Source organism: Bufo gargarizans, unplaced genomic scaffold (genome assembly GCF_014858855.1).
Source record: "Bufo gargarizans isolate SCDJY-AF-19 unplaced genomic scaffold, ASM1485885v1 fragScaff_scaffold_368_pilon, whole genome shotgun sequence".
Lineage (NCBI taxonomy): Eukaryota > Metazoa > Chordata > Amphibia > Anura > Bufonidae > Bufo > Bufo gargarizans.
In genome coordinates, this window is record NW_025334103.1 from 17,051 (window position 1) to 31,023 (window position 13,973).

The 13,973-nt window shown below is 50.9% G+C and overlaps 1 protein-coding gene across 1 annotated transcript; it reads left to right on the plus strand.

The window, feature by feature from the left end:
* The first annotated feature begins 4,065 nt into the window (after nucleotides 1–4,065).
* Nucleotides 4,066–13,632, plus strand: RAB11FIP4 (RAB11 family interacting protein 4). Its single transcript, XM_044273072.1, has 13 exons — nucleotides 4,066–4,199; nucleotides 5,430–5,641; nucleotides 5,819–5,998; nucleotides 6,077–6,211; nucleotides 6,762–6,797; nucleotides 6,902–7,001; nucleotides 7,083–7,186; nucleotides 7,274–7,414; nucleotides 7,516–7,597; nucleotides 8,316–8,453; nucleotides 8,523–8,681; nucleotides 10,404–10,547; nucleotides 12,782–13,632. The coding sequence occupies exons 2-13, from the start codon at nucleotides 5,451–5,453 to the stop codon at nucleotides 12,896–12,898; spliced, it is 1,527 nt and encodes a 508-aa protein (XP_044129007.1). The 5' UTR covers nucleotides 4,066–4,199; nucleotides 5,430–5,450; the 3' UTR covers nucleotides 12,899–13,632.
* The last annotated feature ends 341 nt before the right edge of the window (nucleotides 13,633–13,973 follow it).

Genomic DNA, 13,973 nt, shown 5'->3' on the forward strand with positions numbered 1-13,973 from the left:
GGCTGCCAGGGGCGTAACTAGAAGTGACTGGGCCCCACAGCAAATTTTTTGTATGGGGCCCCCTCTCCCACAAGAAAACTACTGATCGTTACACAAAAACAAGCCCTGACATAGACCGAAATATAAAAAAGTAATTAAACCAAATAAAAACTATACAAGTTTTGTATCGTATTGAGCCGCAGAATAAAGACGTTGTTTTTAGTGAACGCCGTGATGTCAAAACCTCAAAAACCTTGGCGGAATTGTGTGGGGTTTTTTTGTTTTTCTTTAACCCACAGTAGTGACCCCAGTAGTAGGAATGGACCTCCTGGGAGAAACCTGCAGATTCCCTCACAACAGGAACAATACAACCAGCTCAGAGAAGTAAGCTGATGGGCAGAGGTACTATAAGATAGAAGCAAGGGAGGAAGTCACTTTGCGAGGCTTACATGATAGAAACCACCCAAAAATGACCCCATTCTAGAAACTACACCCCTCAAGGTATTCAAAACTGACTTTACAAACTTTGTTAACCCTTTAGGTGTTCCACAAGAATTAATGGAAAATAGAGATACAATTTAAAAATTTCGCTTTTTTGGCAAATTTCCCATTTTAATATTTTTTTTCCAGTTACAAAGCAAGGGTTAACAGCCAAACCAAACTCAATGTTTATGGCTCTGATTCTGTAGTTTACAGAAACACCCCATATGTGGTCGTAAACCGCTGTACGGGCACACGGCAGGGCGCAGAAGGAAAGGAATGCCATACGGTTTTTGGAAGGCAGATTTTGCTAGACAGTTTTTTTTTACACCATGTCCCATTTGAAGCCCCCCTGATGCACCCCTAGAGTAGAAACTCCAAAAAAGTGACCCCATTTTAGAAACTACGGGATAGGGTGGCAGTTTTGTTGGTACCAGTTTAGGGTACATATGATTTTTGCTTGCTCTATATTACACTTTTTGTGAGGCAAAGTAACAAAAAATAGCTGTTTTGGCACCATTTTTATTTTTTGTTATTTACAACATTCATCTGACAGGTTAGATCATGTGGTATTTTTATAGAGCAGGTTGTCACGGACGCGACAATACAAAATATGGTAATTTGGGTTGTTTGTTTCAGTTTTACATAACAAAGATTTTGAAAAAAAAAAAAAAAGATTCTTTAGTGTCTCCACATTCTGAAAGCCATAGTTTTATTTATTTTTTGGGCGACTGTCTTGTGTAGGGGCTAATTTTTTTTGGGATGAGATGATGGTTTTATTGGCACTATTTTGGGGTGCGTATGACTTTTTGATCGCTTGCTATTACACTTTTTATGATGTAAGGTGACAAAAAATGGCATTTTTTACACCGTTTTTTATTTTTTATTTCTACGGTATTCACCTGAGGGATTAGGTCATGTGATATTTTTATAGAGAAGGTTAATACGGACGCGGCGATACCTAATATATAATATTTTTTTTATTTATTTAAGTTTTACACAATGATTTCATTTTTGAAACAAAAAAAAATAATGTTTTAGTGTCTGCATAGTCTGAGAGCCATAGTTTTTTCAGTTTTTGGGCGATTGTCCTAGGTAGGGGCTCATTTTTTGCGGGATGAGGTGACGGTTAGATTGGTACTATTTTGGGGGGCATATGCCTTTTTGATCGCTTGGTGTTGCACTTTTAGTGATGTAAGTTGACAAAAATGGCTTTTTTATACACAGTTTTTATTTTTTATGGTGTCTATCGGATGGGGGGGATCATGTGATATATTTATAGAGCCGTTCGTTACGGACGTGGCGATACCTAATGTGCGGTTTTTCTTTTTTTTTTTCAATTTTCTATTAGAAAATCAGGGGAATGGGGCGTGTTTGTTTGTTTTTTTACTTGAAACTTAATTTTTTATTCAAAACACTTTTTTTAACTTATTTTTTTTTTTTAAACTATTTCTGTCCCACTCTTTTAGGGGTTTGATCCCCTCTGCAATGTATTACAATACATGTGTATTGTAATGCCTTGCCTGTTAGTGTATGACACTGAGTCATACACTAACAGGTTGCCTAGGAGACGGGCCTGAGGCTGGACAGGTTACCTAGGAGACGGGCCTGAGGCTGGACAGGTTACCTAGGAGACGGGCCTGAGGCTGGACAGGTTACCTAGGAGACGGGCCTGAGGCTGGACAGGTTACCTAGGAGACGAGCCTGAGGCTGGACAGGTTGCCTAGGAGACGGGCCTGAGGCTGGACAGGTTACCTAGGAGACGGGCCTGAGGCTGGACAGGTTGCCTAGGAGACGGGCCTGAGGCTGGACAGGTTACCTAGGAGACGGGCCTGAGGCTGGATCTCCTCGGCTCCTGTAGAAGGTAGTTCCCGATGCCGTGCAAGGCATTGGGCAGCCTCTGCACGGCATCTGGCTGCATTGTCACGCATCGGGTCCCCGCCACAGCAGCGCAGGGACTCTATGCGATCACTCACCTGCCGCAAACAACTTCTATGTCGCGGTCAGCGCGGACCGTGGCATAGAAGGGGTCAATCCACTGGCATCGCTGTAAATAGCGATGCCGGCGGATACAGCAGGGGCCCGGCTACCAAGGACTGCCGGACCCCTGCAGTGATCGGGAGCACACCGCTCCGGTGCCCGCCCGATCATCCCGCCGTGCATGTACGACAGAATGCATTCTGGCAATGCATCCCCCGCCGCACATGTACGGCGTTCTGCGCTAAGGGCTTAAGAAATGAAGGTCAGTCAGTCCGAAAAATTGGGAAAACTTTGAAAGTGTCCCCAAGTGCAGTCACAAAAGCCATCAAGCGCTACAAAGAAACTGGCTCACATGCGGACCACCCCAGGAAAGGAAGACCAAGAGTCACCTCTGCTGCGGAGGATAAGTTCATCCGAGTCACCAGCCTCAGAAATGGCAGGTTAACAGCAGCTCAGATTAGAGACCAGGTCAATGCCACCCAGAGTTCTAGCAGCAGACACATCTCTAGGACAACTGTTAAGAGGAGACTGTGTGAATCAGGCCTTCATGGTGGAATATCTGCTAGGAAACCACTGCTAAGGACGGGCAACAAGCAGAAGAGACTTGTTTGGGCTAAAGAACACAAGGAATGGACATTAGACCAGTGGAAATCTGTGCTTTGGTCTGATGAGTCCAAATTTGAGATCTTTGGTTCCAACCACCGTGTCTTTGTGCGACGCAGAAAAGGTGAACGGATGGACTCTACATGCCTGGTTCCCACCGTGAAGCATGGAGGAGGTGTGATGGTGTGGGGGTGCTTTGCTGGTGACACTGTTGGGGATTTATTCCAAAGTGAAGGCATACTGAACCAGCATGGCTACCACAGCATCTTGCAGCGGCATGCTATTCCATCCGGTTTGTGTTTAGTTGGACCATCATTTATTTTTCAACAGGACAATGACCCCAAACACACCTCCAGGCTGTGTAAGGGCTATTTGACCATGAAGGAGAGTGATGGGGTGCTGCGCCAGATGACCTGGCCTCCACAGTCACCGGACCTGAACCCAATCGAGATGGTTTGGGGTGAGCTGGACCGCAGAGTGAAGGCAAAAGGGCCAACAAGTGCTAAGCATCTCTGGGAACTCCTTCAAGACTGTTGGAAGACCATTTCAGGTGACTACCTCTTGAAGCTCATCAAGAGAATGCCAAGAGTGTGCAAAGCAGTAATCAAAGCAAAAGGTGGCTACTTTGAAGAACCTAGAATATGACATATTTTCAGTTGTTTCACACTTGTTTGTTATGTATATAATTCCACATGTGTTAATTCATAGTTTTGATGCCTTCAGTGTGAATCTACAATTTTCATAGTCATGAAAATAAAGAAAACTCTTTGAATAAGGTGTGTCCAAACTTTTGGTCTGTACTGTGTGTACAGGTCGGGAGAGGTGGGAATAGATTGTTAGCTCTGTGACAATTAGCTTGGGTATACAGTGCTGGTTCTGGGCTGTTGGATTGTCAGCTCTGTAGGTTGCAGGGTGCGCGGCCCCTTTAAGGCTCAGTGAGTGGGCGCTGACTGCTGTAAGGGGCGGGGTTACACGGTTCTCTTTTGTGATGACATCATGGTTTCTGGGCGGTCCCTCCCGCACTGTCTCTAGGTAACGGGGGGCGGGGCTGCGCTTCGCTGTGCTCTTTCGGGCGGTGGTAGCTCCGGTACCGGCAGTGAACGCTGCTGATTTCCGTCCGTAGGGCCCAGTGTACTGGGAGCCCCCGAGAGCCTGAGGTAAGAGCCGCCATGTTACACCGGGAGCCAGCGGCGGGAGTCTCGGTCCCCGTGTGTAATCATCGCCCGGTTCCCCTGAGTGTGGATGGATAATACCCCGTGTGTGATCACCCGGTACCCCGGTGTATGGATGGGTAATACCCTGTCCCTGTGTGTAATCACCCGATACCCCGGAGTATGGATGGATAATACCCCGTGTGTGATCACCCGGTACCCCGGTGTATGGATGGATAATACCCTGTGTGTAATCACCCGATACCCCGGAGTATGGATAGCTAATACCCCGTGTGTAATCACCCGGTACCCCGGAGTATGGATAGCTAATACCCCATGTGTGATCACCCGGTACCCCGGAGTATGGATAGCTAATACCCCATGTGTGATCACCCGGTACCCCGGAGTATGGATAGCTAATACCCCATGTGTGATCACCCGGTACCCCGGAGTATGGATAGCTAATACCCCATGTGTGATCACCCGGTACCCCTGAGTATGGATAGCTAATACCCCATGTGTGATCACCTGATACCTTGCAGTATGGATGGATAATACCCCATGTGTAGTCACCCAGTACCCCGGTGTATGGATGGATAATATCCTGCGTGTAATCACCCGGTACCCTGGGGTATGGATGGATAATACCCTGCGTGTAATCACCCTGCTGAGCTGTGTATCTAATCATATCCTTTGGGTTCTCCTATTAAGAGACACAAGATGGCAGCTCCGTGGTGCAGGACCCTGAGCCTCCAGCAGGGGGAGCACGGTCCTCGCTCTCTGACCTCCACCTGGTGCAGGACCCTGAGCCTCCAGCAGGGGGTGCACTGTCCACGCTCGCTGACCTCCACCTGGTGCAGGACCCCGAGCCTCCAGCAGGGGGTGCATAGTCCGCTCTCGCTGACTTTTGACTGGTGCAGGACTCTGAGCCTCCAACAGGGGGTGTGCTGTCCTCTGCTTGGTTCAGGACCCTGAGCCTTCAGCGGGGGGGTGCGCTATCCTCCGCCTGGTGCATGACCCTGAACCTCTAGCAGGACACTGAGCCTCCAGCAGGGGGTGCACTGTCCACGCTCGCTGACCTCCATAATCTATTGAACACGTCAATTGCACAATCGATAAGAAAGCTCAGACCCTCCTGTAATGGACACAACGCAGGACCGGGGTGAGGTGTGCGCCCCGCCCAGGACTGGGGTGTGCGCCCTTCACTTGGTAACGCTCTTCCTCTTGTCTCCGCAGGGCTTGGACCTCACACGCAGGATGTACGCAGACGGCGTGGACAATGACTCGGAGCTCTTCCCCGATGAGGACGGTCTGACCCTCGGGCAGCGAGACGTCCACCATGAATCTGACCTGGACAGCGCCATCGAGAGCACCCATAGTTCTGAAGCCTCTGATGAATGTCGGGGGGATGGCAAGGATCTGGAGGGGCACTACCTTCCTGGCGACCAGTAAGTGAATGGTGTCCATTGCAGGGATGGGAATGACCGGGGGACAAGGAGTCTGCAGCCGGATCAGCACCTAGGTTTCTGTGACTTCTTGCTCTTTCACACACTTGGGTGGGGGGACACCACCAAATCTGGGGTTATACACAATTGTGGTAGTCTGACGGTTTCCACTATCTCCAGGACCCTCCTCAATCCCTCGTCCTCGTCGGACTTCTCCACGGCCTCGCTGATCAGCAGCGAGGAGCAGTTTGAGGACTACGGTGAAGGTGATGACATTGATTACACCCCAAGCAGCCCCTGCCCTGATGATGAGAGCAGGACCAACGCCTTCTCAGACCTGGGCTCCTCTGTCTCCTCCAGGTAGACCTTCTTCAATTGGATAGGTTCTGGTTTTCCAGTCTCCACCCATATAACCCTCTGACTCGTATTTCCATCTAGTGCCGGACAGACGCCGCGTAAGATGAGGCACATGTACAACAGTGAGCTGCTGGACATGTACTGCACCCAGTGCTCCAAGAAGATCACCCTCCTCAACGACCTGGAGGCCCGGCTCAAGAACCTCAAAGCCAGCAGGTGACACTTGTGTGGGGCCAGGTCCTGTAAGATGGGGCCAAAGCAGTCTAAAAGATGACTTGTAATATATAGGTCCCCCACCCCCAGGTGCTGATCATAACACATCAAAGACCCCATCCCAGGGCACCAGCCTTGGGGCCATACCATGTAGAGGAGAAGAGCAGTGTGATCTTGGGGCCATACTATGGATAGGAGCAGAGTGGGGTGACCTTGGGGCCATACTATGGATAGGAGCAGAGTGGGGTGACCTTGGGGCCATTCTATGGATAGGAGCAGAGTGGGGTGACCTTGGGGCCATACTATGGATAGGAGCAGAGTGGGGTGACCTTGGGGCCATACTATGGATAGGAGCAGAGTGGGGTGACCTTGGGGCCATACTATGGATAGGAGCAGAGTGGGGTGAAGTGGTATGTAGCTCACCTGAGCTGGTGCCACAGTCTCCATGGTACATGCCAGTTGATGGCTTGTTTGGTCTGGGTGCGGTCACCCCCAGGGCCAGGCCCTTCGCTGTGCGGTCATGGATTTTATATCCTTTTTTCTTTTTCTGCAGCCCCAACAGGAAGATCTCCAGCACAGCGTTTGGCAGGTAAGTTTACAGGGTGGCCCTCCGAGCAGTCACAGCGCGCGGGAGTACTGGTGGCAGGGTGGCGTTGTGGTGCGCAGCGGTAACGTGGAGGTGCTGTTTTGCAGGCAGCTGATGAACACCAGTAACCTGAGCAGCAGTAATGGCAGCACCGAGGACTTGTTCCGGGACAGCATTGACTCCTGCGACAATGACATCACAGACAAGGTGATGGGTGCCTCTGTGTCCTCGGGTGGCCCGGCAGCTGCCCTCTACTGGTGGGCTCGGCTGATTCCTGTCTCCTCATAGGTCAGTTTCCTGGAGAAGAAGGTGACCGAACTGGAGAATGACAACCTCACAAACGGAGACGTGAAGAGCAAGCTGAAGATGGAGAACACACAGCTCGTGCTGAGGTGAGGGGTGTCATCCGTGTAATACCCCCCCCCCCCGTGGAGGCGCCATCCGTGTGGGCGGGCAGTGACCACGTTCTGTGTCTGCAGGGTCCATGAACTGGAGGAGATGCTGAAGGACCAGGAGATGAGGTCGGAGCAGATCCTGGAGGAGGAGCTGAAGCGCCACCGGGAGACCTACAGCCGCCTGGAGAAGGAGAAGGGCGTCGAGCTGGAGTTGCTGACTGCCAGGTAGTCAGGAGGCTGGGTGTCTGCTCCAGGGTCCCCGCCAATATCATGGGAGCGGATGATGGGAGTTCTTCTCCACCAGTTGATGGTGTCTGATTTTTCAGGGTCCAGGAGCTGGAGGAGGAGAACGAAGATTTACTGACGTCTATAACCCGGCTGAAGTCACACACCGAGAGGATGGATGAGGTGAGGACATGAGTGTTGTGATGCATACAGTGAGTAGTGTATGTGGACACGTGCTCAGAATGTCTGTGTGCCGTGTAGTATGTGACATCTGCACCAAACGTTCCGCGGGTGACGTGTGCTCCGCGTGGGACGTGTTTTATTTCTCGTATAACATATACATCCTGTAGTACTCTTTTCTGTCCACTGGATGGCAGCAAACCAGATATGTGAGCCTCGTGTGTATTTCTATGTCTTGAGGTCACTGGGGGAGGGAGGGTTAGGTTGCCTTTTTTGAATGTGCCAATGAAACTCCGAGTTGAAGTTGTTGAAACCCCTCCTGTGAGCCGAGTCGGGGACAGGACTCCTCTCAGGGTAATTTGCATATGTTTTAAATTGGTTATTTTACACAATAAAAGCACACAGAGCTATGGGGACTGGGTATAGCGGATGTGCTAGCGGCCATCTAGCAACCCATGTCCTCAGCTCTATACCCCAAATCCCGGAGACAGGTTCCCTTTAAGGGTCACCCCTTTTGTCATGTGATGTCTGCTGTTTAAGTGACTGTGACTTGTTCTGGCTCGGGGGGTGAGTCTCATTATGATGGCGGTATAGCAGGTGCATACTTATACTCTAACTGATTTGGCACCAATACAAAGACGAGAATCGCATGATTTGCAATAACATCCGCGTGTGACGCCTGCGCCGCGCATTGTGTGATGTGTAGATTGTACGTTCTCAGGAGCGGCAGCGGATGGCGGATTCACTGGAGGACACCAGTCTGCGGCTCCGAGATGAGATGGATTTGTACAAGAAAATGATGGACAAGCTGCGACAAAACCGTCAGAAGTTCCAGCAGGAGCGGGAGGCCACGCAGGAGGTGCGTGTGACCACCGGGGGGCGCTGCTGCCTCCACCTCCTCCCCCGTGCTCATTCTCTTCTCTTCCAGCTCATTGAAGATTTACGGAAGGAGCTGGAACATCTGCAGATTTACCGTCTGGACTGCGAGCTCTCTGGCCGGGGACGCGGCTTCTCCTCCGGGCTCCACGAGTTTAACACCAAAACCCGGGAATCGGAGCTGGAGCAGGAGATCAGGCGCCTCAAACAGGTAAGAGTAGTCCCTGCGGGGAAGAGCACAGCTCTGGAGTATAAAATAATATAGTCTATAAGGCTGAATACAGACATCTGTCCATCCAGCTCGGCCGGTTAGGCTCCAACTCGCACGTCCGCATTTTGTGGAATGGAAATGCAAACCCGTTCATTTCTATGGGGCCGCTGTGCTGCCCAGATCTGGAAATGCAGATCCGCACTTCCAGGTCCGCCTTTCCGTTCCCGAAAAAATAGAATATGTCCTATTCTTGTCTGCAATTGCGGACAAGATTAGGCATTTTCTATTTAGTGCAGGGCATCAGAATAACTCCCTGGATCAGCGACCCCTCTCTAGTAGCTATAGCCTGTAATATTATTACGCTCCAGAAATACATCCAGGCCCCTCCTGAACTCCTTTATTGTACTCACCATCACCACCTCCTCAGGCAGAGAGTTCCATAGTCTCACTGCTCTTACCGTAAAGAGTCCACACAGTCTGACCAGTCTTACCGTAAAGAGTCCACACAGTCTGACCAGTCTTACCGTAAAGAGTCCACACAGTCTGACCAGTCTTACCGTAAAGAGTCCACACAGTCTGACCAGTCTTACCGTAAAGAGTCCACACAGTCTGACCAGTCTTACCGTAAAGAGTCCACACAGTCTGACCAGTCTTACCGTAAAGAGTCCACACAGTCTGACCAGTCTTACCGTAAAGAGTCCACACAGTCTGACCAGTCTTACCGTAAAGAGTCCACACAGTCTGACCAGTCTTACCGCAAAGAGTCCACACAGTCTGACCAGTCTTACCGCAAGGCTGGGATCACACGCGCGTGAGAAAAATCGGCATGTTCGGTACCCAGACCCGAACCCGGACTTCACAGAAGTTCAGGCTTGGGATCGGTGTTGTGTAGATTTTTATTATTTTCCGTTATAAGGGAAAATAATCACATTCTTAATACAGAATGCATAGTACAAAAGCGCTGGAGGGGTTAAAAAATAATTTAACTCTCCTTAATCCACTTGTTCACGCAGCCGGCATCTCTTCTGTCTTCATCTGTGAGGAAAAGGACCTGTGGTGACGTCACTGCGCTCATCACATGGTCCATCGCATGATCTATCACCATGGTAATGTACCATGTGATGAGCGCAGTGACGTCACCAAAGGTCCTTTTCCTCCTGGACAACAAAGACGGAAGAGAAGCCGGGCTGCGCGAACAAGTGGATTAAGGCGAGTTCAACTATTATTTTTTTTAACCCCTCCATCCCTATTTTAATTAGCATTCTGTATTCAGAATGCTATTATTTTCCCTTTTAGCCATGTTATAAGGGAAAATAATAATGATCGGGTCCCCATCCTGATCGTCACCTAGCAACCATGCGTGAAAATCGCACCGCACCCGCACTTGCTTGCAATTTTCATGCAGCCCGATTCACTTCTATGGGGCCTGCGTTGCGTGAAAAATGCACAATATAGAGCATGCTGCGATTTTTCACGCACACCCCCATAGAAATGAACGGGTCCGCATTCAGTGCGGGTGCAATGCGTTCACCTCACGCACTGCACCCGCACGAAAAACTCGCCCGTGTGGAAGAGTCCACACAGTCTGACCGCTCTTACTGTAAAAAGTCCACATGATGCTGAACTGTGAATGTGACTGGAGTGTTGTCCTCCATTGACATCCAGAGCTGCGCTCCTAGTTCAGCATTAGCATGTCGCATTGCCGCTCTTCGTCTCCTCCAGGACAACCAGAAACTCCGGGACCAGAACGACGACCTGAGTGGGCAGATCCTGAGCCTCAGTCTGTACGAAGCCAAGAACCTCTTCTCCACCCAAACCAAGGCTCAGTCCCTGGCTGCAGAGATCGACACGGCCTCCAAGGATGAGGTGAGAGCAGCTGCAGGGTAGTCACAATGTACCACAAAACCGCCACCAATTGCGCAGTAACGTCTCCAGGACGCTGAGCTCTCACCTTAAGGATCAGGCAGAGAGATTCAGCAGCACCATGCACAATCTTTAAGGTGAAATTTCAGGAAGCCATTTTGAATCTCTCTGACAGACCATGGAGGCCCGCGTGGACGTACGGTCAAAGCCGCTCCACCTGTCTCATCTCTGATATCGCTCTGTCCTCTCTATCCCCTCCCCTCTATGATCGTGCTCTGTCCTCTCTATCCCCTCCTCTCTATGATCAGTGCTCTGTCCTCTCTATCCCTTCTCTGCTCTCATCTCTATGATCGTGCTCTGTCCTCTCTATCCCCTCCCCTCTATGGTCAGCGCTCTGTCCTCTATCGCTCCTCCTTTCTATGATCAGCGCTCTGTCCTCTGTATCGCTCCTGCTCTCCTCTCTTTGATCAGTGCTTCCTTCTCTTTATCCCTTCTCTGCTCTCCGCTCTATGATCGTGCTCTGTCCTCTCTCCTCTCTATAGTCAGCGCTCTGTCCTCTCTCCCCTCCCCGCTCTCCTCTCTATAGTCAGTGCTCTGTCCTCTCTATCGCTCCTCCTCTCTATAGTCAGCGCTCTGTCCTCTCTATCGCTCCTCCTCTCTATAGTCAGTGCTCTGTCCTCTCTATCGCTCCTCCTCTCTATAGTCAGCGCTCTGTCCTCTCTATCGCTCCTCCTCTCTATAGTCAGCGCTCTGTCCTCTCTATCGCTCCTCCTCTCTATAGTCAGCGCTCTGTCCTCTCTATCGCTCCTCCTCTCTATAGTCAGCGCTCTGTCCTCTCTATCGCTCCTCCTCTCTATAGTCAGCGCTCTGTCCTCTCTATCGCTCCTCCTCTCTCCCCTCTATGGTCAGCGCTCTGTCCTCTGTATCGCTCCTCCTCTCTCCCCTCTATGGTCAGCGCTCTGTCCTCTGTATCGCTCCTCCTCTCTCCCCTCTATGGTCAGCGCTCTGTCCTCTGTATCGCTCCTCCTCTCTCCCCTCTATGGTCAGCGATCTGTCCTCTGTATCGCTCCTCCTCTCTCCCCTCTATGGTCAGCGCTCTGTCCTCTGTATCGCTCCTCCTCTCTCCCCTCTATGGTCAGCGCTCTGTCCTCTGTATCGCTCCTCCTCTCTCCCCTCTATGGTCAGCGCTCTGTCCTCTGTATCGCTCCTCCTCTCTCCCCTCTATGGTCAGCGCTCTGTCCTCTGTATCGCTCCTCCTCTCTCCCCTCTATGGTCAGCGCTCTGTCCTCTGTATCGCTCCTCCTCTCTCCCCTCTATGGTCAGCGCTCTGTCCTCTGTATCGCTCCTCCTCTCTCCCCTCTATGGTCAGCGCTCTGTCCTCTGTATCGCTCCTCCTCTCTCCCCTCTATGGTCAGCGCTCTGTCCTCTGTATCGCTCCTCCTCTCTCCCCTCTATGGTCAGCGCTCTGTCCTCTGTATCGCTCCTCCTCTCTCCCCTCTATGGTCAGCGCTCTGTCCTCTGTATCGCTCCTCCTCTCTCCCCTCTATGGTCAGCGCTCTGTCCTCTGTATCGCTCCTCCTCTCTCCCCTCTATGGTCAGCGCTCTGTCCTCTGTATCGCTCCTCCTCTCTCCCCTCTATGGTCAGCGCTCTGTCCTCTGTATCGCTTCCGCTCTCCTCTCTATGGTCAGTGTAGGAAGCTGAAGGTTTGCTGTTCCTTCTACAGCCGGGATAACCCTTGACCCCTGAGATGTAGCATTAACCTGCTACTGTCCACCATTAGGTATCTTAAAGCCAACCCTTTCACTGCCCTATGCCACCAGGGATCCTGTAATTAACCCCTTTTCTGCCCCAGACCAGAGATATTGTAAATTACCCTCTGCCTGAAGCCCCTTGCTGTCCTAGACCATCCGGGATGCAGACATTCGGTGCTGCCTAATCCAGCCTCTATACATTGATAGGAGGAGCCGATCCTCCAAGACCAGCAGCGCCAATTCTTTTTCCCTGTGTTTCCGGATTTCCAGTCTGGTCGGTTTCCCGCACATCTCTCGGGCGGACATCAATTTTCCCTTGATGTGCACTTCTCAGTGCTGAGGGCTTTGAGGGAACCCTGCTAGGACAGCCATCTTTGTAGCATCTTCAGTAATGATGGTAGAAGTAGTAGTTGTGATGATGATGGTGGTAGTAGTGATGGTGATTTTAATTTTTCCTGTATTCCATTCCCCCCCTTCCCCAATAGCTGATGGAGGCCTTAAAGGAGCAGGAGGAGATTAACCTTCGCCTCCGCCAGTACATGGATAAGATCATTCTGGCCATCCTGGACCACAACCCGTCCATCCTGGAGATCAAGCAGTGATTGCCTCCTTCCTCTGGACTTTTCATCTTGAAGACTCCTTAAGACTTGACGCTGCTCTGGCAGAACTGGATCTAACTGGAAACTGTGAGCGCTGCTCAGCAGGACTGGAGAGTGCGGCTGGATCAGGACCCTTCTCCTTCCCTGGTCATGATTGACTTGTCTGCGGCTACTGACCACCAGTGTTGAAGTAATACAAGATGCCTGCAGCGGGGTAGGGGCCCACAAGATATCGGTCACGTCCATTGCTGCTCGGCCTAAAATACGTGACCCTAAGGTGTAAGTGGAAATGCCTTCTGAGACTTTCAGCCGCCTGCACGTTGTGGTGGTGACTCACATGTACCATTGGGTGAATGGGCTCCTTTAAGGGTGGTCTCAGAAGCCTCTGGGGCGCTCTTTCTAGTATCACGTGTGTCGTAGGGTCTCTCCCTGGCGTGCACTACCTGCGGTCACTACTGGAGCCTCCATGGGGCAGTATTCTGTAGAGGCTGATTGTCTGTACACCGCCAGATGTCACGTATGATGTTGGGGCGCACACGGCTCACCCCAGGACTCTTTCTTCCTTGTACAGATATCGTATGTTACCGATGTGAACTGCGACTTAATTTATTTTTTTAATTAATGATCTGAAGAAAATTGTGAGAAATTAAGAATTGTAAAAATGTAAGAGGCTGAGCAGAAATGCGGCCGAGTTTGGTGGCCTCCACGCACGTAAATAAATCACATGATCATCACCACCACGCCTCTATCAACCAGCGAAGTAGTCTTAAAGGGAAACTCCAGTCACTGCTGCCCCCTACTGGTGATAGGACTGGGACTCTTCCCCTTATGTCATGATTGGTGGCAGGATGACAGCCAATATGACTTCCACCGTAACATCCACATGTGTTGTCACCCAGCTTTCCCAGGAGCAGGTCTGCTCGCTGACATCGGGTACACAGACGGCTCAGGGTCGGTGGGGGGCCCAGTACAGCTCCTCTAACGCTGCCCATACAGTAATGGCCGACCACTATTTTTTCTACACGTGGGGAAAGTATCATAGTGGTGCGAGTCGTTAAGTCACCTCAGAGTGGGGAAG

Excerpts from the sequence above, each read along its gene's own strand:
- RAB11FIP4 (XM_044273072.1), top strand. The coding sequence starts at position 5,451 with ATGTACGCAGACGGCGTGGACAATGACTCGGAGCTCTTCCCCGATGAG. Across the intron at positions 5,642-5,818 it reads CACTACCTTCCTGGCGACCA|GACCCTCCTCAATCCCTCGT; the intron begins GTAAGTGAATGG and ends CACTATCTCCAG. Across the intron at positions 7,415-7,515 it reads CTGGAGTTGCTGACTGCCAG|GGTCCAGGAGCTGGAGGAGG; the intron begins GTAGTCAGGAGG and ends CTGATTTTTCAG.